Raw genomic sequence first — 26571 nt, forward strand, 5'->3', positions numbered from 1 at the left:
CTGTTCACAGTCACACCTTTGACACAGCTTTGTGACCACAGCCACAAATTCATGGCAGATGGCAGACTGAATAAGAGGCATCACTCTACACTGATGAGACAGTTTGGTTTATTAGAAAATATAATAGAGAAGCTGCATTTGTGGACATCTCCTCTGAAGCAGAGAATACAGTGCAGTCATGTGTTCTTAAAATGAAAGAAGAACCAAACTGTGGAGTATGTCTGCATTTGTTCTTTTGGATGGTTAAAACCTCCAAACCTATTTATATATTACTCCAAAAATGTCAAATCTCTCTTCAGTCCTTCTTCTCTCTTCCTGCTCGCTGTCTGCACTGCCGCAGGATGCAGCGTATCCCCACCCACCACAAAGCAGCGACGGTCATCAAAGCGACCAGCAGGGCAGCACCGGTGTCCAAGCTGTGGTACTGGAACCAGTTCAGGTCGTATGATGCCAACCGCAGATGCCTAGCTCCACCATGTCGCATAACAAACTCCACCCAGAAGACGGTGGTACTCAGTGGTGTTACTGGCTGGTCGCGGTGCACCGCTGACAGACGCTGCATGTTGGTCCTGTAGCTGTGCATGGTAAACAAACAGGAAGTCATATGACAGTTTCACTGTTAAACAGTAGTGCACTTTTACTGTGAAGGAATCAGGTCAAAGACAGGAAATAAAATGTTATTAAACAGGTCCAAATGTACAAAGATGAAACTATTAACAGGAAATATACAAACACAATTCCACACTAAAATCACCTTTACCTTGGCTGGTTTGTAACGACGTGCAGCGCCTCTGCCAGCTCCTCAGCTGTCAGATGGTTGAAGTCCAGGACGATGGCGGTGCCGAGGCGGCTCATACGGGCGAGATTATCAGGCTGATCGCCAAACAGTGGCACGCCCACCAGAGGCACGCCGTGAAACACAGCTTCATACAGACCGTTAGTGCCGCCATGTGTCACGAATGCCTTTGTCTTTGGGTGACCTGAGGACAAACAAATGCAGAGCTTTTATTGTGAAAGAACATCACAATCCACCTGAGGAAGTTAAAAAAAAAAAATAAGAGGCCTCATTGGGCTTTTGTTTCAAAATCCCATGACATCATGAATGAGTCATACCCAGCAGGTCATCAAAGGAGCTTGCAAAGAAAAGCGTCTGGACTTCTTTAAGTTGCTTGAAGACGTTTCACCTCTCATCCGAGAAGTTTCTTCAGTTCTAAGGTCAAATGGTGGAGAGTCCCAGATATAAACCTAGTGGGAGTGTCCCCCCACAGAGGGACAAAAGGACCCCCTGATGATCCTCTAATCGCCTGAGCCAAGGTGTGAAACTGGGCGTGGGTCCCAATCAGCCAGAGTTTCGGGTGAGTTCATTGTGAAACCTGGCCCCACCCTATCATGTGATTTCCTGAGGTCAGATGGCCCAGGATGTGAGTGGGCGTTAAGGCGTCTGGGAAAGGATCTCAAAACTGGATTATAGATGGCAGAGAGTTGGTGTCGTAAACCACCGCCTCTGTTCAAAGATGGTCGCTCACAGTGGACATAGATGGCTTCTTTCACTCCTCTTTCAAACCATCTGTCCTCTCTGTCCAAAATGTGAACATTGGCATCCTCGAAAGAGTGTCCTTTATCCTTAAGATGCAGACGGACTGCTGAGTCTTGTCCTGTGGAGGTGGCTCTTCTGTGTTGTGCCATGCGCTTGTGAAGTGGCTGTTTGGTGAGCGACCATCTTTGAACAGAGGCGGTGGTTTACGACACCAACTCTCTGCCATCTATAATCCAGTTTTGAGATCCCTTCCCAGACGCCTTAACGCCCACTCACATCCTGGGCCATCTGATCTCAGGAATTCGCATGATAAGGCGGGGCCAGGTTTCACAATGAGCTCACCCGAAACTCTGGCTGATTGGGACCCACGCCCAGTTTCCCACCTTGGCTCAGGCGATTAGAGGATCATCAGGGGGTCCTTTTGTCCCTCTGTGGGGGGACACTCCCACTAGGTTTATATCTGGGACTCTCCACCATCTGACCGTAGAACTGAAGAAGCTTCTCGGATGAGAGGTGAAACGTCTTCAAGTAACTTAAAGAAGTCCAGACGCTTTTCTTTGCAAGCTCCTTTGACTACGATGACCTGGATGACTGAGAACCTTCACAGACATACCCAGCAGGTTGTTCTGAGGGATCCAATCAGAAATCTTTGTGTTTGGCGCCAATGCAGTTGGAGCCTCGCCACGGTAACGCCAAATCACCTGAAAGGTAGAAAACACTCCTCAAGTCAAAGATGAAACAAACCATCTGAGCTTCTTCTGCCTGCAGGTATTTTTTGATGATTAATCCAGAAAGTAATCAGTGATGTAATCAATATCTGCTGACAGCCCAGTCCCTGATTGTTTGTCTGTGAGTAGGTGGAGCTTCTGACCTTCTGTGGGATCTGACCGAAGGCGGTGGCGATGATGTTAGCGTGCTGCATCGTCAGGTTGGTTACCATGGAGCCGAAGGAAGCCACAATTATGCCGGCATCACCTGAACTCTGCACAAATGCCTCCAGGTCCTGGAAGATGTGACATCATCATTACATCAACACTCACCTGTCCCATTTCAGTATAAAAGTGTGTGCAATCAGAGCTCACACCTCTGGCAGCTGATTGGCTGGTTTGCAGTGTAGACCGCCCACGTATTTGAAGTTTGGTGGGGTCGGCCGTGGCGTCTCAATGTCCCAGAACGTCCTGATGAGCCACACGTCGGCCTTCCCCATAGTCTCACACACACTGCTGGGAGTTCCTGTCCATACAGGAAAGAAGGGATATGACTTCAAAATAAAAGCTTGTAGTTGGCTACTTTTATTTCCTAAATTTCACATTTAGTGGTGAGAAAAGGTGCTCAATTCCTCATTACCTTTTTTTTTTGTATGTTTGTCACATTTATATGTTTCAGATCTTAAGAAAATTTTTAATATTAGACAAAGATAACACAAGTTAAAATGCAGTGTTTTAGTCTGGAAACGGTTATAAAGCATTTTTAAAGCTATGGAACTCCAGCGAACCATAGTGAGCACCATTATTCACAAATGGAGAAAACATGGAACAGTGGTGAACCTTTCTAGGACTGGCAGGCTGACCAATATTACCCCAAGAGCACATGAAAGACTCATCCAAGAGGTCACAAAAGACCCAGGAACAACATCCAAAGAACTGCCGGCCTCATTTGTCTCAGTTATGGTCATCGTTCATCAGTGTTGGGGAGTAATGGAATACATGTACCGCCGTTACGTATTTAAAATACAAAATATGATTAACTGTATTCCGTTACAGTCAGTGTTGGGGAGTAACGGAATACATGTACCGCCGTTACGTATTTAAAATACAAAATATGAGTAACTGTATTCCGTTACAGTTACCGTTTAAAAGGGTGGTATTCAGAATACAGTTACTTTGTTGAAATAAATGGATTACACTGCGGTACTTTCCTGTTTCATTTTGTTGCGGGTCAGGACTGTTTGGGTTTTGTTTGACAGCTAGATTCTGTTGTTCCAGGCGGCAGCGTTACGGTTGCCATGGTTACAGGGCGACTCTCTCTCTCTCTCTCTGCGACTGTGTGTTTCCTGGGTGAGAGAGCGCCTTTTCGTTGTTGTTGTTGTGCTAAGCTAACAGGCAGAATGCTACAAGCATAGCTCTAAAGAATGTAGCATCATGGGCAGTGTAGTCCGTGTTGCAGGGAGAATGGACTGCCATACACGTTATGGGTCTGTGAGCGCGAGGAAAAAGGGGAGTGGAAAGGTACGAGTTGTCATCGAGGAAAAACGGGAGCTGGAAGGATGTAAATATAATAATAACCACTTCAGCCAAGAAGAGTGCCTGACAAGCCCAGTTGTAAGTAAGCTATTAAGACTCGACTGTACACCGTGTTCGTGTTTTCCTCCGAAAACAATAAGTTCCGTTGGAGCAGTCTTTCAACGCCTCTCTCTGTCTGTCGCAAGAAAAGTTGACCCACACAACAAAGTAAAGCTATTTTTCGGCTACGAGCCGACAGGGACCCCGCCGTATTAGTCAGAGGTCCCTTTACTACAGTTCGGAGTCGCGGACCTTCAGTAACAGTAATAAATCACACAGCAATAGTACATTCACGTTGTTGTAAAAAGCATGATAATATATTAAGTAATCCAAAGTATTCAGAATACGTTACTGTCATTGAGTAACATAACGGAATACGTTACAAAATACATTTTGGGGCATGTATTCTGTATTCTGTAATGGAATACATTTTAAAAGTAACCTTCCCAACACTGGTTACAGTTACCATTTAAAAAGGTAGTATTTAGAATACAGTTACTTTGTTGAAATAAATGATTGACACTGCAGTATTTTCCTATTTCATATTGTCGCGGGTCAGGATTGTTTGGGTTTGTTTGACAGCTATGTTCTATCCGGTTGTTTAGGGATGACACGACGAATCCTACTTCCGGGCCTAAAGTAGTCTGCGTTTAATATGGCTTTTGTGTTGTTAACATGTTTAATGTTATGTATTTTCTTCTATTTGATCTCAATAATCTCCTAAAACAGTCAGTGATCACTGTTGACCTCCCTCGGCTTTTATTACCGCTAATCATTTATTTAAGCTCAGTTTTTAAAACCTTAGGATGTAACTACAGCCCAGCCTATGCAGCAGTATATGAATGACTAACCTCGTATTGTGGATAGATTATCTCAGTTGTTCTCCTGGCTGAAGTTTGGTCCTTTTACAGCATCCTGCCATGCGATTACATTTGTTCCTGACCACCGAGAACACTCACATTAACTTTTATCGAGTGGAAAAAAAGTTAGCTTGTTTATATTATGCTAACATAGCTGTGTCGCTAGCCGTCACGTAGCACATCATTATATACCAGCTAGCCAAACTTCAGTAACCCTACAAACGTCACTGCTGTTTAGTTTTCTGTCTTCATTTATGTTGGAAGTGATAACAGAGCTGTACGTTTTAATTTGTTTCCAAAACCCCGGAGTCAGGACATGCTATATTGTATTTAGATAAAAGCTAGCGAGCTAACTCCCTGCTAACTTCTAACTCCGTTAAATGTCATAAATTCCGTTTTCATGGATGCCTGGATGTTAAACTCAATTGTTACACCTGGTAGAGCAGAACGCTGATCATTTTATTAAAGATGAAAGACTTTAGACAGTTTTTCAACTCTCAGTAATGCCATAGTGATCGTTTGATATATGGACCTGCAGCGGAGTGTAGGTCCAGACACGGCTAGTGACGTCAGACTGAACAACCGGATTGTTCCAGGCGGCAGCGCTACGGTTGCCATGGTTACAGGGCAACGCTCTCTCTCTGCGACTGTGTGTTTCTGTCACGGTTCTGGGTCCGTTGGACCCAGTATTTTGAGTTTATTATGTTTTGGTTTATTTTTGCATTATGGATTGTTTTCTGATGTTCTGGTGCTTTGTTTATTATTATCATTATACATCTGTTTCTATTATTCTTGGTGAGGGATCAGTTCTTAGGTTTTGGGTTCTCATGTGTATTACAGTTTCTGTTCAGTGTCTAGTCTGTCTCTCAGGGTCATGTCTGCATCTGGTTTAGTAATTCTTGTTTCCTGTTTTATTGTGAAAGTCTTTGTCTTATGTTAGTGTGTGCAGCTTAGCTCCCCCGTCTCGTTAGCCCTGATCTCCCCCAGCTGTGTCTCCCTTCTGTTGCCCATTCCCTCATTACTACCCTGTGTATTTAAGCCCTGTGTTTTCCCATGCTCGGTGTTGTGTCGTACCCTCAGAATTATGCCTGTGTGTTCAGTTCTCGGTGTCATTGTTCTGTTCACGTTTTCGTTTGTCGCCAGCAATAAAGCTAAGGTTCTCAGTTTCAATTCAGTCTCAATTCAATTCCAGAGTCTCAGAGTCTCGCATTTGGATCCTCCTCTCCATCCGCCTGCACACAGAGCCCTGACAGTTTCCTGGGTGAGAGAGCGCCTTTTTGTTGTTGTTGTTCTTGTGCTAAGCTAATACGCAGAATGCTACAGGCATAGCTCTAAAGAATGTAGCCTCATTGGCAGTGTAGTCCGTGTTGCAGGGAGAATGGACTGCCATACCCGTTATGTGTCTGTGAGCAAGAGGAGGGAGAAAAAGGAGAGTGGAAAAGTACGAGCTGTCACTGAGCAAAAAGAGCTGGATGCATGTAAATATAATAACCACTGCAGCCAAGAAGAGTGCCTGATGAGCCCAGTTGTAAGTACGTTATTAAGACTCGACTGTACACTGTGTTCGTGTTTTCCTCCGAAACAGTAAGTTCCGTTGGAGCAGCCTTTCAACGCCTCTCTCTGTCTCTTGCAAGCAAAGTTGACCCACACAACAAAGTAAAGCTTTTTTTCGGCTACGAGCCCAACACGGAACCCACGGTATTAGCCAGAGGTCCCTTTACTACGGTTCGGAGCCACGGACCTTCAGTAATAGTAATAAATCACACAGCAATAGTACATTCATGTAGTTGTAAAAAGCATAATAATATATTAAGTAATCCAAAGTATTCAGAATGTGATACTGTCATTGAGTAACGAAACGGAATACGTTACAGAATACATTTTGGGGCATGTATTCTGTAATCTGTAATGGAATACATTTTAAAAGTAACCTTCCCAACACTGGTGTTCATGACTCCACCATAAAAAAGACTGGGCAAAAATGGCCTGCATGGCGGAGTTCCAAGACGAAAACCACTGCAGTGCAAAAGGAACATAAAGGCTTGTGTCAGTTTTGGCAGAAAATATCTTGATGATCCTCCAGAGTTTGGGACAATACTCTGTGAACTGATGGGACAAAAGTTTAACTTTTTGAAAAGTGTGTGTCCCAGTACATCTGACGTAAAAGTAACATGGCCTGTAAATGGTAAATGGCCTGTATTTGTATAGCGCTTTACTTAGTCCCTAAGGACTTTGGAGTGGTCCAGTCAAGGTCCTGACCTGAATCCAATTGAGATGCTGTGGCATGACCTTACAAAGGTGGTTCATGCTTGAAAACCCTCCAATTTGGTTGAAATACAACAACTCTGGAAAGATGAGTGGACCAAAGTTCCTTCACAGCACTGTAAAAGATTCATTGCCAGTTACTGCAAATGCAACCTGCTGCCAAAATGCAAAGAGAGCCCCGACCAGTTATTAGGTAATCTGGCAATCACATTTTCACACAGGGACATGTAGGTTTGGATTTTTCCCCCTTAATAGAAAACGCCTTCATTTAGAAATGGCATTTTGTGTTTCCTTGTGTTATCTTTGTCTAATATTTCAATTTGTTTGATGATCTGAAACATTTAAGAGTGACACACATACAAAAAAATAGTAAATCAGGAGGGGGACAAACACTTTTTCCCACCACTGTGTATCAGATAATGACATTATGATGTGACCTCTGACCTTTGATCTCACTATAGTATTTATTCACAGACAGCTTCCAGGCAAGTTCAGTTAGCGTGGATGACGCCACATATGTCACCATGTTGATCAGTCTCTCCACGAACGTCATGCGGTCGTTGTATGGAAGAGGAGCTAATGGAACATAAGATGGTGGCAACGGGGCGTGGCCACAGTGTCGCTCCATAACACTGCCAAAGCTGAAGCGCAGCGAGAGGATGAGTGGCACGCCGAGCATGTCAGCCACCAGGTCGCCACACATTGCAAGGGGGTCTTGTAGGATAACATCGAAAGCACTGTCCTGCAGAGTCTCCATCAGCTGCTGGTTCTTCAGCACCCCATCACACTGCTGCCTCCCAAAGTCCAGGGTGCGGCCCATGAAATCGTTCATCTTCATGATCTTTTGCAGCGGTGAAGAGGTGTGTGACTCGTACATAGAGAACTGGATGAATTCGTGCATGGTGCCCACATATTCCTCCCTGCTATATGACACCTGCAAGTGAAAAACCACCTGATCAGGTTTATTGTTTAGTTACCGCCCAGTAATGGTGTGTAAACTGTCAGCCTGGAGATTAAAGACAAGATAAAATAAGTCATGAAACATGGAATAAAAGCCTCATGCAATTGGTGTTTATGAAGATATACTGTGTTTGGCTTTGTGCATTATGAACAAACATCTCCACTTTGGCCTTTTCTGTCCAAAGGACCTTAATCCAGTGTCATGGTCTTGGGCCTGTTGCCCAGTGGTCGGTGTATTTTGGGTTTTCAAATTAGGTTCAAACATCTTTAGAATTTTTTCTTAAGTTTACATTTCATGTATTAGTCTACAACTTCTGTTATATCCTTTGTTGGTTGATTTTGGTATTTGTAGTAATCTTTTATTTTGAGTCCAACTAGTTTTTGCTCCTTTCTTGCTTATAGTAGTTTGCATTGTATTCCTGTTTCACTTCATCCTGCCTTCCCTGTGTTCCCCATGGTTAGTTAATGTTTTGCCACTCTCTGTGTTCCCTTAGTATTTTTCCCTCCTCTGTCAAGTTGCTTGTATTAATTTCATTAAGGTGATTGTGTTTTCTCTGTTTAATTATTACTTCCTGTTTTACTTGGAGAGAATTTGTGCTCCTTGTGCTTTGCTTTTAGTTTTGCTTCCTTTGTCTCGTCTGATTTGGTTCACCTGTGTCTTGTTCTCCACTTCCCCTAATCACCCACCTGTGTGCATATTGTCTCACTCTCCTTTTTTCAGAGTGTCAGTTCATCTCCCCTTCTTGTCTCTCAGCTCCAGTCGCTCCTAGTCCAAGTATTATTTCCCAGTTTATGGCTTTGAGTTTCATTTTGTGTTTTATATTCCACATTGTATTTTCCCTGCAGCAAAATGGCTCATTGTGAGTTTACCACAGCCTGCCTTACATGTCTGCATTTGGTTCCTCACACATCTCGCACTTTGCAATCTTGAAAGTATACTCTAACCATAAAACAGCCCCCGCAGATGCTATTCCAGAGGAGTTTGGAGAAAAGGTGGAAAGCTTATTCAGGATTGCATTCACAAGTCCTTTGATTTAAAGATTCTATCAGTCGGGCTAAGAGGCATTGACACCATCCTCAGGGACAACCCATGATTACTTCAGTTGCCTAGGATTTCTAAACACATTCTTGGTTTCCACAAGAGAATTGATACGAGTCCCCTCACTGGCTCTGCATCGTCACTATTTCCACAGACTGGTTTTTCCTCACCTGGCCCTGCATCCTTTTTGGCAAGCCAGTGGTCAGAGGATGAGGAACCTTTCCCAGATCATCCCGCATCTGTGGTCAAGAAAGAACACTGCACTTGCCACACCAATTCCTTTCCACTGTTAGACTGCTCTTCTGCCTTGATGCCACTGCTCAGCTTTCCAAATGCACCACTGAACGACACAGGAAATCATTCCTGCCCGTGGCCATCTCTTGTACAACTCCCTTTTTTTTCTGCTCTTGCTCTTGACGAAGGCGGTCGCACTTTTCTCCTCTCCTCCTCTCCCTTAGCTTCCCTGCTTAGCCTCTTGTGTCCTTGTCTAGTCTCGTATTTTTGTATTAGTTTTCCCTGGAACACTCTCTCACAGTCTGTTCTTTAAAACCTAAAAGAGGAATTATGGATTTGATCAGCTGGTCCCTAAATGCAATTGACACCCCTTTCTCAATGAGAAGTTTGGGCTTGGGTGAGCCTGAGTGCTGAAGATATCTACCTATTCCGAACCATGGTAACAGGGTTCTTGCTGAGCTGGCTTGGCCCTGACTTATCGAAGAATTAAGGAAGCGGAACCGGCTGTTCAAATCCCCACAAGGCTGCCCGCTGGGATTGAAACAAGAGGAAGAGGTGTGAGTTTCTCAAAATGGGCTCATTGAGTGCAGCACAGATAAGATCTTGGAGAGGCTACGGCTGTCGTGAATACTCAGAATAAGATCTCTGACTGCAGACTGGATTACATCTTGGAAGGGCTCGCTCGGAATAACATCTCTGAGTGCAAATTGGATTACATTTTGGGGAGGCTCACTGCGGTCGTGAGTTCACAGAATTGGCTCTTTGAGCACAAGAATGACAACATCACAGAGCGCAAGTTTGATAACATCATGGCGAAGCTCGCGGCTCTCCAACGGGAGATTGAGAGACCAGTGTTGGACTGTTAGAACTGCTTTGAAATTTATATGAGCTGTTCGCACTAAAGTTAAAAGCACCATCACTTCATGCGGATACCCTTTCGGCGCCAGCTGCGGTCTCAAGACTGGAGCCGAACAAAAACACCCTGATAATGACTGTGTTTAGTCTGTTCCTTCCCATTCCCTACAAGGCCACCTGGGTTGGCTGGAAGACTGTTTACTTAGCCTAGCAGGGCGAAGGACACTGTCTCAGCTGAACTCTGGACACGCACACACATACATATACACTGATACACACTCATCCCCCCTCCCTTTCCAAACGCCTTCGATGCTTGTTCCCTCCTGGGAACACGGCGGGTCTGAGTTTCTCTGATTCTGATTGCTGGAAACCCAAACAAAACACGCAATAAGAGGCTCTAATGTAAGTGTCCTGTTAATGTTGGTGGCGTCAGTTACACAATGGACCCAGAGCCAGCACAGCAGAGCCAGCAGTGCAGAGGCAGGAATGCATTTCTTAGTTGGACACCACTTCATAAGAAGAATGGGATGGGCGAAACTTCAGCATCTTCAATATACTATTGTTGTGTGATTTTTATTACTATTAATGAAGGCTAATGACGGCCATCGAGCTAACATTGTTAGCTGGTGTTAGTTGAGGTTAATTCATTGACTGCAGACTGTTAGGCCATTTCTAAATACTCAAGTACGCGAGTCCGTAATCACGTTTTCGCTAGTCCGGACTTCACAGTTCATACGGGAGTCTGGACTTTCCGAGAACGCAGCGCGATCGTTCTACAATTGGAACAGTGGTGTACTTGATGACACCACAGCTCGTGAGTTTTTATTGACATCCCCTCTTAATTTAACTGTGATTAATATTTGCAATATAAATGACACATGACATTAAAAAGAAAAAAAAATACACATGATGTAGTAGATTTCTTTAAGAAAAAAAATAGCCTAATTTTAAAAAGTATCTTAAGCACTTTGGCAAAATTCACTTTTATGTATCATCTGTTTCATAATGTCTAATAAGCTTCATACAGTTAAGCACAATCACTTCCACAGGTGAAGACGCTGAAGCTGGACCAGGCGAGGATGAAGACGCTGAAGCTGGACCAGGCGAGGATGAAGACTCTGCAGGTTCCGCAGGCTGGATGGCTCCATCAGACCCTCCAGCGGAGACTATTACAAAGCCAGCAGGCATGGAGTCCTCTGGCAGACATGAAGGCAATGGGTGCTGTGCTGAGCACTGGCTCTGCCCAGACAGCGCTGACACGGAGTAGTTCTCTGGGGGCTGCTTAACCTTCAGGGGTCCAGAATCAGCTGGGGACTGAAACCTAGCCTCTGGGGAGGCCCTGGAGTGCAAAACTGTGCCCAAAGCAGCTAAAGTGCGAGAAACACCCTGGGTGGAAATTTGATTTTCTCCCTGCATGGAGTGAATGAGTGACACTGGAGACAGAAAGAGTGATGGAGCTAGCGGGGACACTGGAGCCTGGGCTACGGCAGACACTGGCGACACAGGAGACTGAGCTGAAGGTGGCTGCTGGGCAGTTAACTGAGCTTGTGGCTGGGCAGCTAAACGATCTTGAGGGTGGGCAGCTAGCTGAGCCGAGGGCTGCTGAGCAGGTGAATAGCTGTTCACTTTCGTATCTGCCACAAAAAACATAGCCCCGGAGTAAACAGTTCCACAGTCCAAAACAGGAAAAGAGTCCTCACTCACCAGAGCCGGCGATTCAGAAGTCCGAACGTCCGGCTGTGGGTGGCGCGCCAGCGGCACGATTGTCGTTTCCTCGCCACAGACAGCTCCGACAGGCCGGGCAAAACCACATCCAGCGGGTCGGGCAGCGAGGCAGTAGTGGCTGAGAGAAGGTGTGGTGTGTTGTGGCGAAAGGCCTGCATGGTCGGGGGAAGCGATTCCAATAGCCATGGCAGGCCGGAAAAGAGCCGTTGTAGCTGGCTTTCAACGGCGCAGCGAAGCTCTTTCGGAGGGTTTTCCCAGCCACAGCCTGAGGAGCATCTCCACATTGTAGGTAATGTCGTCCCGGAGCTCCTCGGACGGGTTTAATGCCGCTGGGTCCATGGTGGCTGGCTCGTACTGTCACGGGTTGCCGAGGCAAGCCGTGTGTGAATCATTTAGGACCCAAGATGCGGCAGCTCTGGTGCAAGTGAGTTTATTTAGCAAAAGTAGATACAAACAGAGATGGTGAGGGTGAGCTTAAAACTAAGAAAACCTAAACTTACTCACATAAGACAAGGACCTTCAGAATAAAACACGAAACTAACAGACACAGAGAACCAGACAAGACACTGAACTGAACAGACAGACTCACAAGCAGAGACAGTGACACCATAGACAGACAGAGGGAACACAGAGAAGTGGGAGCAGGCAGGCACAAAACAAAACCCTAACGAATGGCAAACCGAACCCAAAGACATCACAGAATAAACAAGAACACAGAATATTATAAAGAAACACAAAACACTGAGTCGTCAGACTCAGGACTAGGGATGGGTATCAAAAACCGGTTCTTGTTGAGAACTGGTTCCCACTGTTTCAATTCCTTGGAATTGTTTGCCATTTTTGCAAACGATTCCCTTATCGATTCCAGTCGCCCCGAATGACGTCACCACGTTGCGGAGCGTCATTTACCTCGCAGGAAACACGGCGCGTAAGCGGCTCAAACGCTCAAAAGTTTGGTTATACTTTACGAGAACGGATGACAACAGGGCAACTTGCAATACTTGCAAAGTAGATATTTAATTTAAGGGAGGAAACATTACGAATATGCAAAAGCATTTGCTCACAAAACACGTGATAACCTTAAATGAATGTCGTGTTTTTAATTCCGCTCCGGACTCGTGAATCTCAACCCAGCAGCAGCGGTAACGTTTGCACGTCCTCTCCCGTTAATGCGGCAGGTAAATAATCAACTAACAGTGCATATTATGTTAGCGCGATCTGCCTTATTACAAAACCTACCATTACTGTGCATTTAGGTGACCATGATGAGAGAGACAGACAGAGTCTGGCTCAGATGCTGCCAGTTCTCGCTGCAGTCTACCGGTAGCGTCTCCTTTCAGGCCAGGATAGACGAATGTCACCGAGCAGTGACTAAGTTTGTGGTAAAAGGCTTGAACCCATTTGCCACAGCAGATGCCCCCGATTTTAGGTTAGTGAATGTGTTTAATTGTAGGCAGGGACATTACTGGATATTCTTGTGTAATTGCTACAGAATAATATTTATTTTATTATTTTACATTTACAATTTTTTTTCCTGGGGACCCTGTGACACCCCATTGAAGAGCCGTAGGCTGGATCTCTTAAGATCTCACTGTTGGGTTTGTAAGGCCATGTTACTCCTAAATTTCTATCTTGTTCAAAGAGAAGATATAAAACGAAGTTCCAAGCTAATCGAACTTAGTGTTCTCCTTTTTTATAAAGAATCGATAAAGAATCGAATCGTTAAACAGAATCGAAAATGGAATCGGAATCGTGAAAATCTTATCCATACCCATCCCTACTCAGGACCATGACAATATTAAGTAATCCAAAGTATTGTAACGGAATACGTTACAAATAACATTTTGTGCCATGTATTCTGTAATCTGTAGTGGAATACATTTAAAAGGCTCCTTCCCAACACTGCTTTCTGGAGGAAACCAGGTCTTGTTAGGTGAGACGGCATCCATTCCACTTTGGATGGAGCAGATTTCTAGAAGTCTGGCTACATGGCTATGGAAGAAAGCAGTCCTACATATTTATTTAATATGTGCATTGAAGAACATATCCTGGTCAAAAATGACTCCAAGATTCTTCACAATGTTACTAGAGGCCAAGGTAATGCCATCCACCACTGGGTTTTTGGGGAAAAATTGAAGACTAATGAATCTGTAAATAAATAAACTGTTGTGTTGGGTGTATTACAGAAGCGATTTCATTCTCTGTGCTAGCTAATGCAAATGGTCACATAAACCTTTCTGTTTTCAAGTGAGTAATAAATAAATCAGCTATTTCTGACTCAGCTGGTATTAATTGTGTTCTTGTATGTATTAACATTGAGACTGGTGAATTGTATATAGAGGTTATCTTTTGGGTTAAAAAAGCCTTCTGATGTCAGAATTGAGTTGAGTGTTTCACTCTCCAATAATGAATTACCTGAGCTTATTTTTTCTACCTCTGCTCATTGAAAGTCTGAGCTCTGTTTCTGAGTTAGCAAACATGATAACGACTTTACCTGAATTAGGTGCTTCAAAGACTGTTTCTGCTAAAGCCAAGCCATTATTGTTTGAGCCTATAGGGGCTAAAACTGTTAAAGTTTTTGAGAAATGAATAATAACATACCCGAGTCTCATCAGCAACTGCTCATTGTGTGTCTCAGTCAGCTCATTCTAAGTCCATTGGTGATATTCCTAAGCAAGCCCTAGCAGAGCACTGCTTATTATGCTCCTGAGCCTGGATTCCCAGAGACTGTTTACTCTTCACTGTTCACTGCCTACATTCCTAAGACTGTTAGTAGGGCATATGTGCAGGTCCTTCCAGACAATATTTATGTATCACAACTTGCACTCTTAGAGACTGATGATCTACCCGGGGCCTCCCCTGAGTATGAGAACCCTACACCCATCCTCACTCCCTGAATGGGGGTGGCTAGGGTCCAGCTTGTTCCTGCACCCAATGTTTTTTTCCCAGGGTGGGGGCAGGTGGGTCCCAGCTGCAGCGTCAGTCTCTAAGGAGATCTGCATGTTCTGCAGCGCTGCCATAGCCTCCACAGTCAGCTATGAGTCCAGTCCTAGCCTACGCAACCTTCACTTGCATCGGCTGGGGCTGGCATCAGCTTTTTGCGTCCCCCGAGTCTTCAATATCCCTGGCTCCTCAGCAGAACCTATCGGTCCCATGCCACCTAAGTCAAAGGTTCCCGCTCTGCCTGAGAGTGCAGGGCCTGAGCCAGAATTCAATGTCCCATGGCATTTGAGTCACAGAGGGGTCCTCACCGACACTGTCATAGGTGGATTCACAGGGGACATAAGTTTAACACAGAAGGGAAACCCTTCTGACGGGAAGAGCAGTGGAGCAGCCAAGGGAAGTAGTAAACATAAACACGAGTTGCTAAAACTATAATTTATTTTTAAAGAAAGCACTAAAATACTCTGGCCAGGCAGGAACATGAAGTTAAAAACATTAAAAGTAATTAAAACTATACAGCCAAAATGCAATGGCCTAAGCCATGGAGGTCAAGTCCCATAAAAATCCAAACGGTGCAGAAACCAACAGGATCGTCGCCGTCCTGTCTGCCTCTTCATTCTGGTGCCAACTAGAAAAAGGAGAGAGGGCCAGCGGCAGTCACCATTCTTAGATTCCACTGGAGGTTCGTCTTAGACGGGATGGATCGGGACTTACCCTGGATGGGCAGAGCTCCTAACTCCGCCCACCACTGTGTTGTGCTTCACACGCGTAGCCATAATTTCACCGTCCCGGGGAAATAAGGCACCATCCCGCTGCCTCTTAATCCCCTGCCGTGGGCCTCTCTCGGCGAGGAGCTACCTCCCGTCAACACCAACACAGACCTCTCCGCTCAACCCCGATCACTCTCTCCAGTGTGCGGTCGTCTGCGATCTCCGGTCTCGTTCTCCTTTGCCGCATGCCTCGGCCAGCTGCCTATAGCCGGGCATCTGCTCCGCTCTGCACGGCCGTTGCCCACACCGGTTACCACGCCATGTCTCTCCTCCTCTTCCCCTCTCACGCTCTCTCTTATTAAATAGCTATCTCCAACCCCAGGTGTGCCAGGTTAATGATCAGGAAGGGGGCGGTGGAATGGGCATCCCCCCGGAACAAATCACATAACACAACATAAGCATGCAAAAACCCAATACAATAAAACACTACACGCTAAAAATATCAAAGAATAAAACTCATCACTACATGCAAGCAAATAAAAATATCAACTTAAACTTTGTCCATTCCACCCTGTGACATCACCATCAGTGTCCAGCCAAGCCACCAATAGTGCTCGGTCACCTTCACTGATGGCAGCCTCCAGAGCTGGCCTGTTTCCTCCCACATTGATGCTGGCCCCAGGCCAAACCACCAGAGGTGGTCCACCTTTGCTAGCCACCTCTTTGCCGATCAGTGAAACTTCATGACTGGTTTCCCGGACAATTCTCTTTTCTCTAAACTCCTCTGTGATAGTGCCTGGGTCCATTTTATGGTTAGAGTATACCGTCACAAATTGCAAAGGGTGATGTGTGTTAAGAACCAAATGCAGACATGTAAGGCAGGCTGTGGTAAACTCACGAGCCATTTGGCTGTAGGGAAAAATACAATGTAGAATATAAAGCACAAAACGAAACTCAAAGCCGTAAACTGGGAAGTGATACTTGGGCAAGGAGGGACTGGAGCTGAGAGACAAAAGGGAAGATGAACTGACACTCTGACAAAAGGAGAGTGAGACAATAGCTGTGTCCCAAAACGTCGGCTGCATCCTTCAGAGGCCGCATTTGAAGGCCGATTACGTCACAGCCAGGCGACAAAGGCTGACCCAATTCGTCGACTCCTTCAAATGCGGCCGACAAATGCGTCCTTAATTTCCCCGAATTTGAAGGATGGGTCAGGTGTGTCCTTCGTGGCCCGCCATAGCCCAGCCAATTCCAGTTTCCAACAATGGCGGCCGCTACTAAGTTTTAATATTACTCTTATTACTCTTTCTGGGTCACAAAATAAACTTTTAACATATTTTCAGGCGAGAAAGTAGCTGTGTAAACTTTAAATATCTGCTTGGTTTATCAAGACATCGCGTATTTGTAAAAGTGCTCCGACGTCTGTTACCCACCCGCTCGATAGCTAGCCGGGGGGTTCAATGGTCACTCGACCCAGCGAGAGCAGCGGACTCCTGGCTTCATCGTTTTCAGACCCCCGCTGTCTTTACCTACTCAGGTTAAACATGATATATAAGTCACTCAGATAACTTAAAAATGTAATTGTTTCCTTTTTCGGTGTTTTATTTGTTCCAGAGTAAATCAGTTTGGCTGAGATCAAAGTTGTTATCTTAGATTAGATTAAATAAAACTTTATTAATCCATCGGGTTCCTCCAGGATTTTCACACAGCTGAATAAACGTCAAACAGAAAACTGATTAAACAGAAGTGTGAGACGGTCGAGAATTTATGCCAGTGTCCTGTTATATTTTAGATAGTAAGGAGCAGACGGCTGAGATTATTAAACTCCACCGAGACAGCTGTGACGCAAATCTGAAGGCTAAACTGTCCCATTTTACAGCCTCGCAGTTCCGGCTTTCTTGGTCTTCGAAGGACCCGGCCCACGTAGACCGCGAAGGCCACGTCCTCCAAAGGATGCAGCCTACGTTTTGGGACACAGCTAATACAAATACAGGTGGGTGATTAGGGGAAGTGGAGACCGCTGTGGAGAACATGACGCAGAAAAAGCATTTGACAGAGTTAACTGGAAATTTCTATTTGCAACTTTACACAAATTTGGTTTTGGATCCTCTTTCATAAACTGGTTAAAAATATTATATAATTCCCCAACAGCTTGTGTTAGAACAAATGACCAGACATCCTCCAGCTTCTGTCTCTTGAGGGGCACCAGGCAGGGATGCCCACTCTCCCCTTCACTATTTGCAATTTTTATTGAACCACTAGCAGCAGCAATTAGACAGAATTCAGTAATTAAGGGCATAAAATGCAAGAACGTGGAACATAAAATCAGCCTTTATGCGGATGATGTGTTACTCTTTCTCCAAAATTCACAAACCAATATCTCTGGGGTGATTGAATTGATAAACTCTTTTGCAAGAATATCAGATTACTCAATTAACTGGTCAAAATCTACAGTCCTACCGATTAATTGCTCCTTCCATAATTCCTCTTCTACACCACTGCAATCGGGAAATATAAAATATTTAGGTATTAATGTTTCTCCCAAGCTTGCAGATCTAACTAAATTAAACCATATCCCACTTTTAAAGAAGGTAGAAGATGATCTGGCTAGATGGAAATGTCTACCCATATCACTCATGGGAAGGGTTGCCGCTATAAAAATGATGGTCTTACCAAAAATAAATTATTTATTCTCAATGATCCCAACTAAACCGCCACAAGATTGGTTCAGATCTCTAGATTCATGTATGTCCAAATTCCTTTGGAAAAATAAACCCCCACGTATAAGCTTAAAAACACTACAAAAGACCAAGGATAAAGGAGGACTAGAACTGCCTAACTTTCAGCACTACTTCTTAGCCAACAGGCTTCAGTTTATCTCAGGATGGCTAAAACACACCCTCTTAGATGAACCTTGGCTAGATGTAGAACAAGCACTCTGCAATAATCTAGAGATCTCAGACCTACCATTTATCAGCTCAAACATCCAACGACATGAATGCTTTAAAAGCATCAACATCAGCTCTTCTCTGACAGCATGGTGGGAGTTTCTAAAATTGACGGCGTCTTCATTAATCCCATGCAAACGTACACCTATCTGGAACAACCCCGACATATTACAAAACAATAATATGATAAACTTTTCAGATTGGAGTGATAAAGGAATCAAATATTTAGAACATATACTAGAAGGAACAGAATTTATTCCATTTGACAGACTAGTTGAACAATATGGGATCAACAAGAAAAGATTTTTAGAATATCAACAAATTAAATCCATAGTAAAAAAGAAATTTAAACCGGGTCAAGTTGAACTACAAACACCACCAAGTGTGGTTCAATTTCTTACTCTTAAACCCCCCAAATTACTATCCAAAATATACAGAATGCTTTCTAAAACAGATGAATCAATATCACTTCCTATTGCAAAATGGGAAGCGGATTTATCAGTTAACTTAGACCTAAACTTCTGGTCTCAGATTTGCTTAAAAACCTTTCATCTAATTAGAAATCCCAGTCTTCAATTAATTCAATACAAAATATTACATAGAGTGCACTATACAGGTCATCGGATGTTCAAGATGGGCTTTACGTCTACCAACAACTGCTCACACTGCCAAACCAATTCACCGGACAATTATATCCACGCTCTTTGGTTCTGTCCACCAGTTCAGAAGTTTTGGCGCGAGATATGTGAAGACTTATCGAAGTGTCTGAAATGTAACGTTCCAACTTCCCCCTTAGTGTGTTTGTTGGGCAGCTTAGATAATGTCACTTCAGAAAAGAATATAGCCCATATGGTTTTCACTGCCCTATGCATAGCCAAGAAAACTGTCCTCATGAACTGGAAAAATAAAAATAATCTTAATTCTAACCAATATAGAAATTATCTATTAGATTACATTAGTCTTGATACAGCCTCTGCCACCACATCAGATCAATTGCTCTGGGCTCCTTTGATCAGCTCCATCACCTAGTGGGGGTGGGGGGTCATAGTTTGGTCCCGCCTTCACTGTTGTGATTGGTGTGGGGGTAGGGACAGGCTTAGGGCGTCGGGGGGTTCCCCGGAGGCATCTTCCTTGGGGGGCTCAACCCGGGGTAGCGGTCATGTCCGGTTAGGGGCTCTGTTGGCTCTCCGGTGACTGTTTCCTCGCGGCTGCGTGCAGCGGGGCTAGGGGAGGGTCTGTGCTGACGGACGTGGGTTACTGACCTGGTAGCCTGGCTGCCCCTGGGTGGGTCCGGGATGGGCGTGAGGTTCTGGGGGCGCTCCGTCTCTGGGCTGGGACCCGGACCGGGCCTCGGGGGCTTGGGTCCTGGTTGGTGTGTTGCCGGGGTTGTGGGCGGGTGGGTGCATGGGGGCCCAGCCCTGGAGCAGGGTGCCGCCGGTGCGTCGAGCCACCTGGGGGGCTCTTCAACTGGTGGGGGAGATTGTCACATCTTGCAGGAGCTTTCCTCTCCTCAGGAGCTGCCTCTGCAGGAGGGGGAGATACAGGAGAGGTGGAGGAAGATCTCAGCCTGGGTGTTTATTGTCTTATGTAGTCTGGAAGATGAGTGGATGGTGGGGTGGGTGCAGTTTTCTCTGTGGTGGGGTTGGGTGGACTGTCCCGGGCTCTGTGGGGCCGGGCGGCGCTGCTGCACTGGGCCCGGTCTGGATGGGCCTGGGCCCCCTTTCCCTGGCGGGTCGCGGAGTATGGGGGTGCCTACTGGGGTCAGCGGGGGAGCTGGCCCCAGGGAGGGGTCACTTGCCCCTCCCTTCCTTCCCTCCCCATCTCCAGCTGCCTCCCTCTTCCCGCTCCACCACAACCACCCACACATGCAGGGCCTTGGAGTAGGGGTATGTCACCAGGGTGCAGAGGAGGCTACCCCCCCCCCCTCTGTCCCCTTCTGGCTGCCTCTGCCTCAATTTTATCCCACAACTTAGACATTCACATTACTCACACTCTCATTACACATACATATAGGATCTTGGGGGTGGGCACGATACACGGAGTCCAAAGTACCATCAGGGTGTACACCCCACCCCTGGCATCGTTGCCCACCTCTCAATTTTAAATACACGTAGACATTGAGGGCTAGCAGGAGGGACCATGCGCTTACCTGCTGCTCTCTGGCAGGTAGCTCCAAGCCCTCCTGGGTTTTAAATGCACCTTAGAACACACATGCATCAACATTACAATGAGCGGGTGGAGGGAGGTTCGGAGTCTTCTCTCACCCCCGTTCTCTGCGACCTGCTGGAGCAGGGGGGCTAGGACTAGGAGGAGGAGTTGGCCGTCCGACTGCGGTCTGGAGTGTGGAGCCTTCCTGCTGCTGCGGAGTCGGGGCGGTCTGCCTCCCCCCACCGCAGGGAAAAGGGAAACACCACCTGGGTCTGGGTGCAGTTCCCCCCTCCAGGGGCGGGGGCACCTAGACCCGGTTTGTAGAGTACGCTTGGGGAGTGTGATCGTGTGTACAACGTCTCTTTATGTCTGTCTCCACGTTGGTTGAGTGTGGAGTGAGTGCATATGAGAGCATGAGGGTGGGAATGGATGTTTGTGTCTGTGTGTGCCTGTATGTCTGTGTCTATATGTCAGGTTGGGTGTCAGGCGCCACCTCTCTGGGGACATCTCAGGCCCTCCAAGGTTTGGAGGCCTATCTCCCCCTACCACCACTTCCCCTGCCAGTGGCGGACCCCCTCAGACATCGGTGCGTTGGTGGTTCTTTGTGTCCGGGGATGGGCGTCCAGGTACACACCGGCTCACTCCTTGGCGGCCGCTTATCGGGGCCTGGAGCCTGGGGCTCGCTCGGGCCACTTCGGAGGTGGGGTGCCCCCGGCCTCTCGGCCTGGGGCTCGGTCACTCAGGCGCAGCTGGCTGCCGGCGGAGCTCACGGGCGCGTCACTGCAACTCCCCCTGGCTTCTGCTCCGCGGCTGCTGAGTGAGCCCTCATCTGGGACTCTCCTCAGCTCTTTCTGGGACAGTGGCGCGGCTGCCCCTCTGTTGGTCTTCCTTGGTCTCTTGTGTTCTGGGGGCCTCTGGATGTCTGGAGTTTTGATCTCCTCCACACCTGCTTCACGCCCTGGAGGACGGGGCTGTGGCCCCCCCACACCCTCTAGCAGATTATTACATGAAGGAACCTTTTAAAAAAACAAAAAACAAGCGCGTCCATGCTCACAGGTGTACACACGGGTGATCACACCCACAAACTACACCCTTTTTGGCTCCTACCTCAAAGCACACTGTGTTCTGTTGATCTTATGTGCTGCACAATAATGTTTAATATTTAGTATTTACTGTCATATTCCCATATATCATTGTGATGTTGTTTATTCTATTACTCTTGTTCTCTTCTGCTTGCTTTCTTTTTTCTTTCTCAGCAGGTGATCCAGGTGATTGATATATGCATTTTTTTTCTCTGCCCGTTCTGTTGGTTTTTGTCTTTTGCCCTTCTCCCCTGTCCCTCTTCTCAGCTGTTTCTCTTTCCCTCTTTCTTTCTCCCCTTCTTTCCCCCAGTCAAGTCTGTCCCGTATTCAGTAAGTGAAAATAAAATAAACAATAAAAGGTGAATCAAATGGACCATTACGGCAAGGCTGGGATGGTCAGTTTGGTAAAGTAAATCTGTTGGGCATCTTTCTTTGCCTTTAGACAACAATTCTGATGGCAAAAGAGCCAAACGGGACAGGCCAAAAAAAAAAAAAAAAAAAAGAGAACATGACACAGGTGAACCAAATCAGAGCAGACGAGACAAAGGAAGTGTGGTGAACACAAATGTGCTACCACATTTTGGTAAATTTTATTATTTTTAAGAAAAACATATGTCAGCAATTAAGACAATTATTATTTTACATTCATTACGTGTAGTCCATAACAATTGAGGAGAGTAAAAGTGAGAAATAATAAGCGGAACTGTTGACACTGTAGTCGTTCGCCCGCGGTTGCCTAGAGCGGACCAACTTCCTGTCCTCTCAGATGCAATTCGGGAAAAGACACGAGTGCTCCTGTGATTCTTTCTCTGAGACTCTACCTTTATTTTTACAGGTCAGTATCGTCTTAAAAATACAGTGTATGAGGGTTTTGTGCCTTGTTGTACTTCGGTGTTTACTGAGAGTTATGTTGACACCGCCGATGTAACCTTAAGTGGGGTTTAGTTGAAAATTACTGAAGCGCGGCACCGCAGCGGTGGTAAAGCCGAGCCGCGCAGCCCCAGGTCTCGCGAGAGTTACCGCGAGAGTTCGCCAGCCCGCGGGATGTATTTAAACTTGGTAAACTCCATTTAACAAGCAAATATGTGTGTGTGGTGCTCCAATTTAACTGTAAAGGCCCTGACATCAGATTATTCGAGATTAAAATATCTTATATATACTTTATGGTTCAAGTGATGTGGAAATGTTAAGAATAAGCTAAGAATGAATGTACATTTATGTTGTTACATTGCAAAGTAATACATCCAGGTGTGTTTTGTCTAATCTAGTAAGATTTATGCACTTATATCAGATTTGTGGATAAGCTATTTTGAGTTTGCCCTATATGTGAGAAAGAGCAATAAGACGTTTAAGGCATTATATGCTATCTGCACTGCTGATGTAAATGAGTGAAGGAATAGTGTGGTTAACAGTGTAAACTGGAGAAATGTAATGACCATAGATGCATATATTTGCCAAATGCCTTTTATTTACCTTTTACAGTTATTGAGCATATCTGACAAGTGAAAGCACTGGATGTAAATTATATTTGTTGATCTGAAATAAGAGATGCAATTCGGGAAAAGACACGAGTGCTCCTGTGATTCTTTCTCTGAGACTCTACCTTTATTTTTACAGATTTGTATTCTTTTTGTTATTGTGGTCTTCACATCTGGGACCCGTAACAGAAGCAAAACTAAAAGCAAAGCACAAGGAGCACAAATTCTCTCAAAGTAAAACAGGAAGTAATAATTAAACAGAGAAAACACAATCACCTTAATGAAATTAATACAAGCAACTTGACAGAGGAGGGAAAAATACTAAGGGAACACAGAGAGTGGCAAAACATTAACTAACCATGGGGAACACAGGGAAGGCAGGATGAAGTGAAACAGGAATACAATGCAAACTACTATAAGCAAGAAAGGAGCAAAAACTAGTTGGACTCAAAATAAAAGATTACTACAAATACCAAAATCAACCAACAAAGGATATAACAGAAGTTGTAGACTAATACATGAAATGTAAACTTAAGTAAACAATTTAACAGAACTTTAAAACCCAAAAACACAGAATGCTGGGCAGCAGGTTGCAGACCATGACATCCAGCAGCCTTGTGGTTTGTCCAGATGCAGCTTTGCAACCATAAATCATGCTGCAATGTTCTTTTCAGAGAGAAGATGATTTCTCCTGAAATCCCTTCAGCCATATTTGTTCAGTGTGTTTCAAATTGTGCTGTTGTGATGGCATCAGCCACACATGGGTAAATCAGTCCATTTGTTCACTTTATTAGTTTGGTTTGCAGTTTTTTTCCATTAATATAATTCATTAATCATTTTATTTAAACCGAACACTGATTTTATGAGGCGCACGCATAATAGCATTGTGTGGTTTTTCTAAAAATGTTTTCTGTTATATTAATTATGTTTCTCTTTCTTTGAGTTACCTGGTTTTGGGCGGTGGCTGTTTCCTGTCTGGGCAAAAGGCGTGGCTGAGGAGCCTGAGAACAAAATGCCTGCTCAGCAGGGCCAACGTTGTGCTTATCAGGAACAGGGGTGTTTTAGGTTTACTTATGTTATTCTGTGCTTAGTTAATATTAGTGTGTGTTTTTATTTTCCCCTATTGTGTGTAAATGGTTTGGCCAAACCACTATAAAAGCTACCCTCTTGTCTTTGTATCTAGGTCAGTTTGTGAGTTAAGTTGTGTCCACTTTGTTTGTTTAAGTTTCTAGAAATTACTTTTTGTGGAGTTATATTTAGTTGGCCTCTTTTATGGGCCTGCTAGTTATGTTTTTGAATTTTGTCTTTTGAACTTTTTTGAGGGTTAAAATGAAGAAAACCCTTTTTGAAGACATTTTTTCCTGTGTCCTCTATGCTTTGGCTGCTTGGTCCCTCACAGCTGTCATGAACTTACACTTTTAACCTGCTTCTCACAGGACTGTAAACACACAGTGGGCTAAAGCTTTAACAAAAAACAGGTACCAGCATACTACAGGAAAAATTCATACAATTATTAGGAATAATTAAGATTGGGACTTCTGCAATATCACAAATATTCAAAGCCTCTAGGAAAATTGCCATCAGAAAAATAATGAAATCAAAACTTAAACCAAGACTCCAAATATTAACAGACCTCAGCACTGTGACACCACAGAGTGGAATAGAGAAAAGATAACAATAAATATCTAAAATTGATGCAGAAAGCCTGAGTGCATCAACACATTATTTTTCACTTGAAATTGACCCTGTGATGCTGAGTTAGATACGCAGTTAATAAAATTAATGAATGGATGTTTTCTGAGAAAAAACATGATTTCTTCCAGACAAAGAAAGTGAAAGTGTCTGATGATGAAACTTTTCATGGGAGGTACTACAAACCCTTAACTAATGTGTAGCAATGTTCAAAGGACACTAATATCCATGGAAGTGATTGTCAGTGATTGTCAGGGATCTTCTTTGGGTGACTACAAACACGCTGTATAAACACCAGTGTTACCTTGAAGACCAGGAAGTTGAACTTGGCAGCGTTGCGGCTGTTGTTGTAGTTGACAGACGGCGATGCATCGGGCACTAAGATGGTGACCGAATGATTCCTCTTCACCAGCTCCTCTATGATGTTCCGCATGTTCAACCAATGGCTGAACTCTCCCGGAAATGCCAGAACATGGCCACCATGTACCAGGGAGACGGGATGAAGGAGCAGGAGGGTGAGGGGAAGAAAAAGAAGAGGAAGAGACGTGGAAACCTGCATCATGTGTGAAACAACAAAAAGATCCTGAGTTTGTGAGCAAATCCAGTCAGACTGAAACTGCAGGTCCAGAGTCCAATCCGCTCAGAGGTCAGCTGCAGGTGAGAGCTGTGCTCTGATTGGATGACAACACAAAGCCTGAGGCAAACACAGAAACCTGTTTATTCATTGTCCTGCTGGACCTCACTCACAGTTTCTCAAGTTTTCTCATTTCTTAGAGGTTCATCAGAGTCAGTGCTCAGTTCAGATAACATTTTTTACAGCAGGTGACTTTAACCACAGGCTCAGAACTGCAATTTTTTCACTATCAGACTTAGTCTGTGAAAATATAAATGAAGCCACTCACGGTAACTATGTTTGCTGAAAACCCTCTGCAGTGTGACTGACTCTAAGTAACATTTACATTTAGAGTAGTGAACCACACAGCAGCACCCAGGAAAAACTCCAGTACAGCAGTTTATTTCCACATCCTTTAGTTTTACAGGTTTCTCACTGTGATCAGGACCTTTCTGTCCAAGGAGACTTCTGCACAATCAACATGTATAGCCAGAATACACAGATACAGCGATTAAGAAATGCTGGTGCAGGTGTGACCTCTGATACATAAATATAATCTTTGAAAATGTTCCAGTGGAAAAGGAGAGCTTTATGTGAGCACTGTGTTTGACTGTAAGTGGATGTGATTGGTTAGTGTAGTAAACTCATAAAGACTGCACAATGCTGCTCTCTTCAGCTTGTGAGGGCAGACCATCCCGATTTTTACATACAAAGGTGAGCAGGGAAAGAATCACTTGTAATAAAAAAACCCAAAAACACTGAAGCTTCAACGTTTCTGTATAAAACTCATATTGATATGTGCTCAGCATTGTGATAAAATTTTATCTAGTATCCAACGAGTCATTAAATCTTCATAGAGATTTTAAAAATTCAATTTTATGACGTCAAAGAGTTCAGATATAAATATAAACTGCAAGCTTGAAATCCTCAGGTGACCTCATGAACAGCATGTTCTCAGTTTAATCAGAACGTGTTAGGCATGTCCAGGGATGGATCCCTGTGGAACACCATTAGTGATGGAAAGGGATTCTGAAATGTTTAGATATTAAGTCCTAATGAAGATGAAACCAGTTAATCTGTGTTTAACCTGTTAAACACAGATTAAATGCAATCCCCAAATAGGACTCAGGTGAGGTCAGTTTTCTGGGTGATTTTTAAGGAGTTTTCTAAACACTGGCATAGTCAGTTAATTTCAGTATC

The 26571-nt window shown here is 44.7% G+C and overlaps 1 protein-coding gene across 1 annotated transcript; it reads right to left on the minus strand.

Annotated features, from left to right (window-relative positions):
- Window positions 1–121: 121 nt before the first annotated feature.
- On the minus strand, window positions 122–25320 carry LOC308391901 (UDP-glucuronosyltransferase 2A2-like; the record flags this gene model as incomplete). The annotated part of the gene is made up of 7 exons (XM_080874659.1): window positions 122–575; window positions 761–980; window positions 2151–2238; window positions 2409–2540; window positions 2622–2770; window positions 7389–7878; window positions 25063–25320. The coding sequence occupies 7 exons, from the start codon at window positions 25318–25320 to the stop codon at window positions 296–298; spliced, it is 1617 nt and encodes a 538-aa protein (XP_080730785.1). The 3' UTR covers window positions 122–295.
- Between the last annotated feature and the right edge of the window lie 1251 nt (window positions 25321–26571).

This window comes from Rhamphochromis sp. 'chilingali', assembly GCF_963969265.1.
Source record: "Rhamphochromis sp. 'chilingali' genome assembly, chromosome: 2".
NCBI classification, from domain to species: Eukaryota; Metazoa; Chordata; class Actinopteri; order Cichliformes; family Cichlidae; genus Rhamphochromis; species Rhamphochromis sp. 'chilingali'.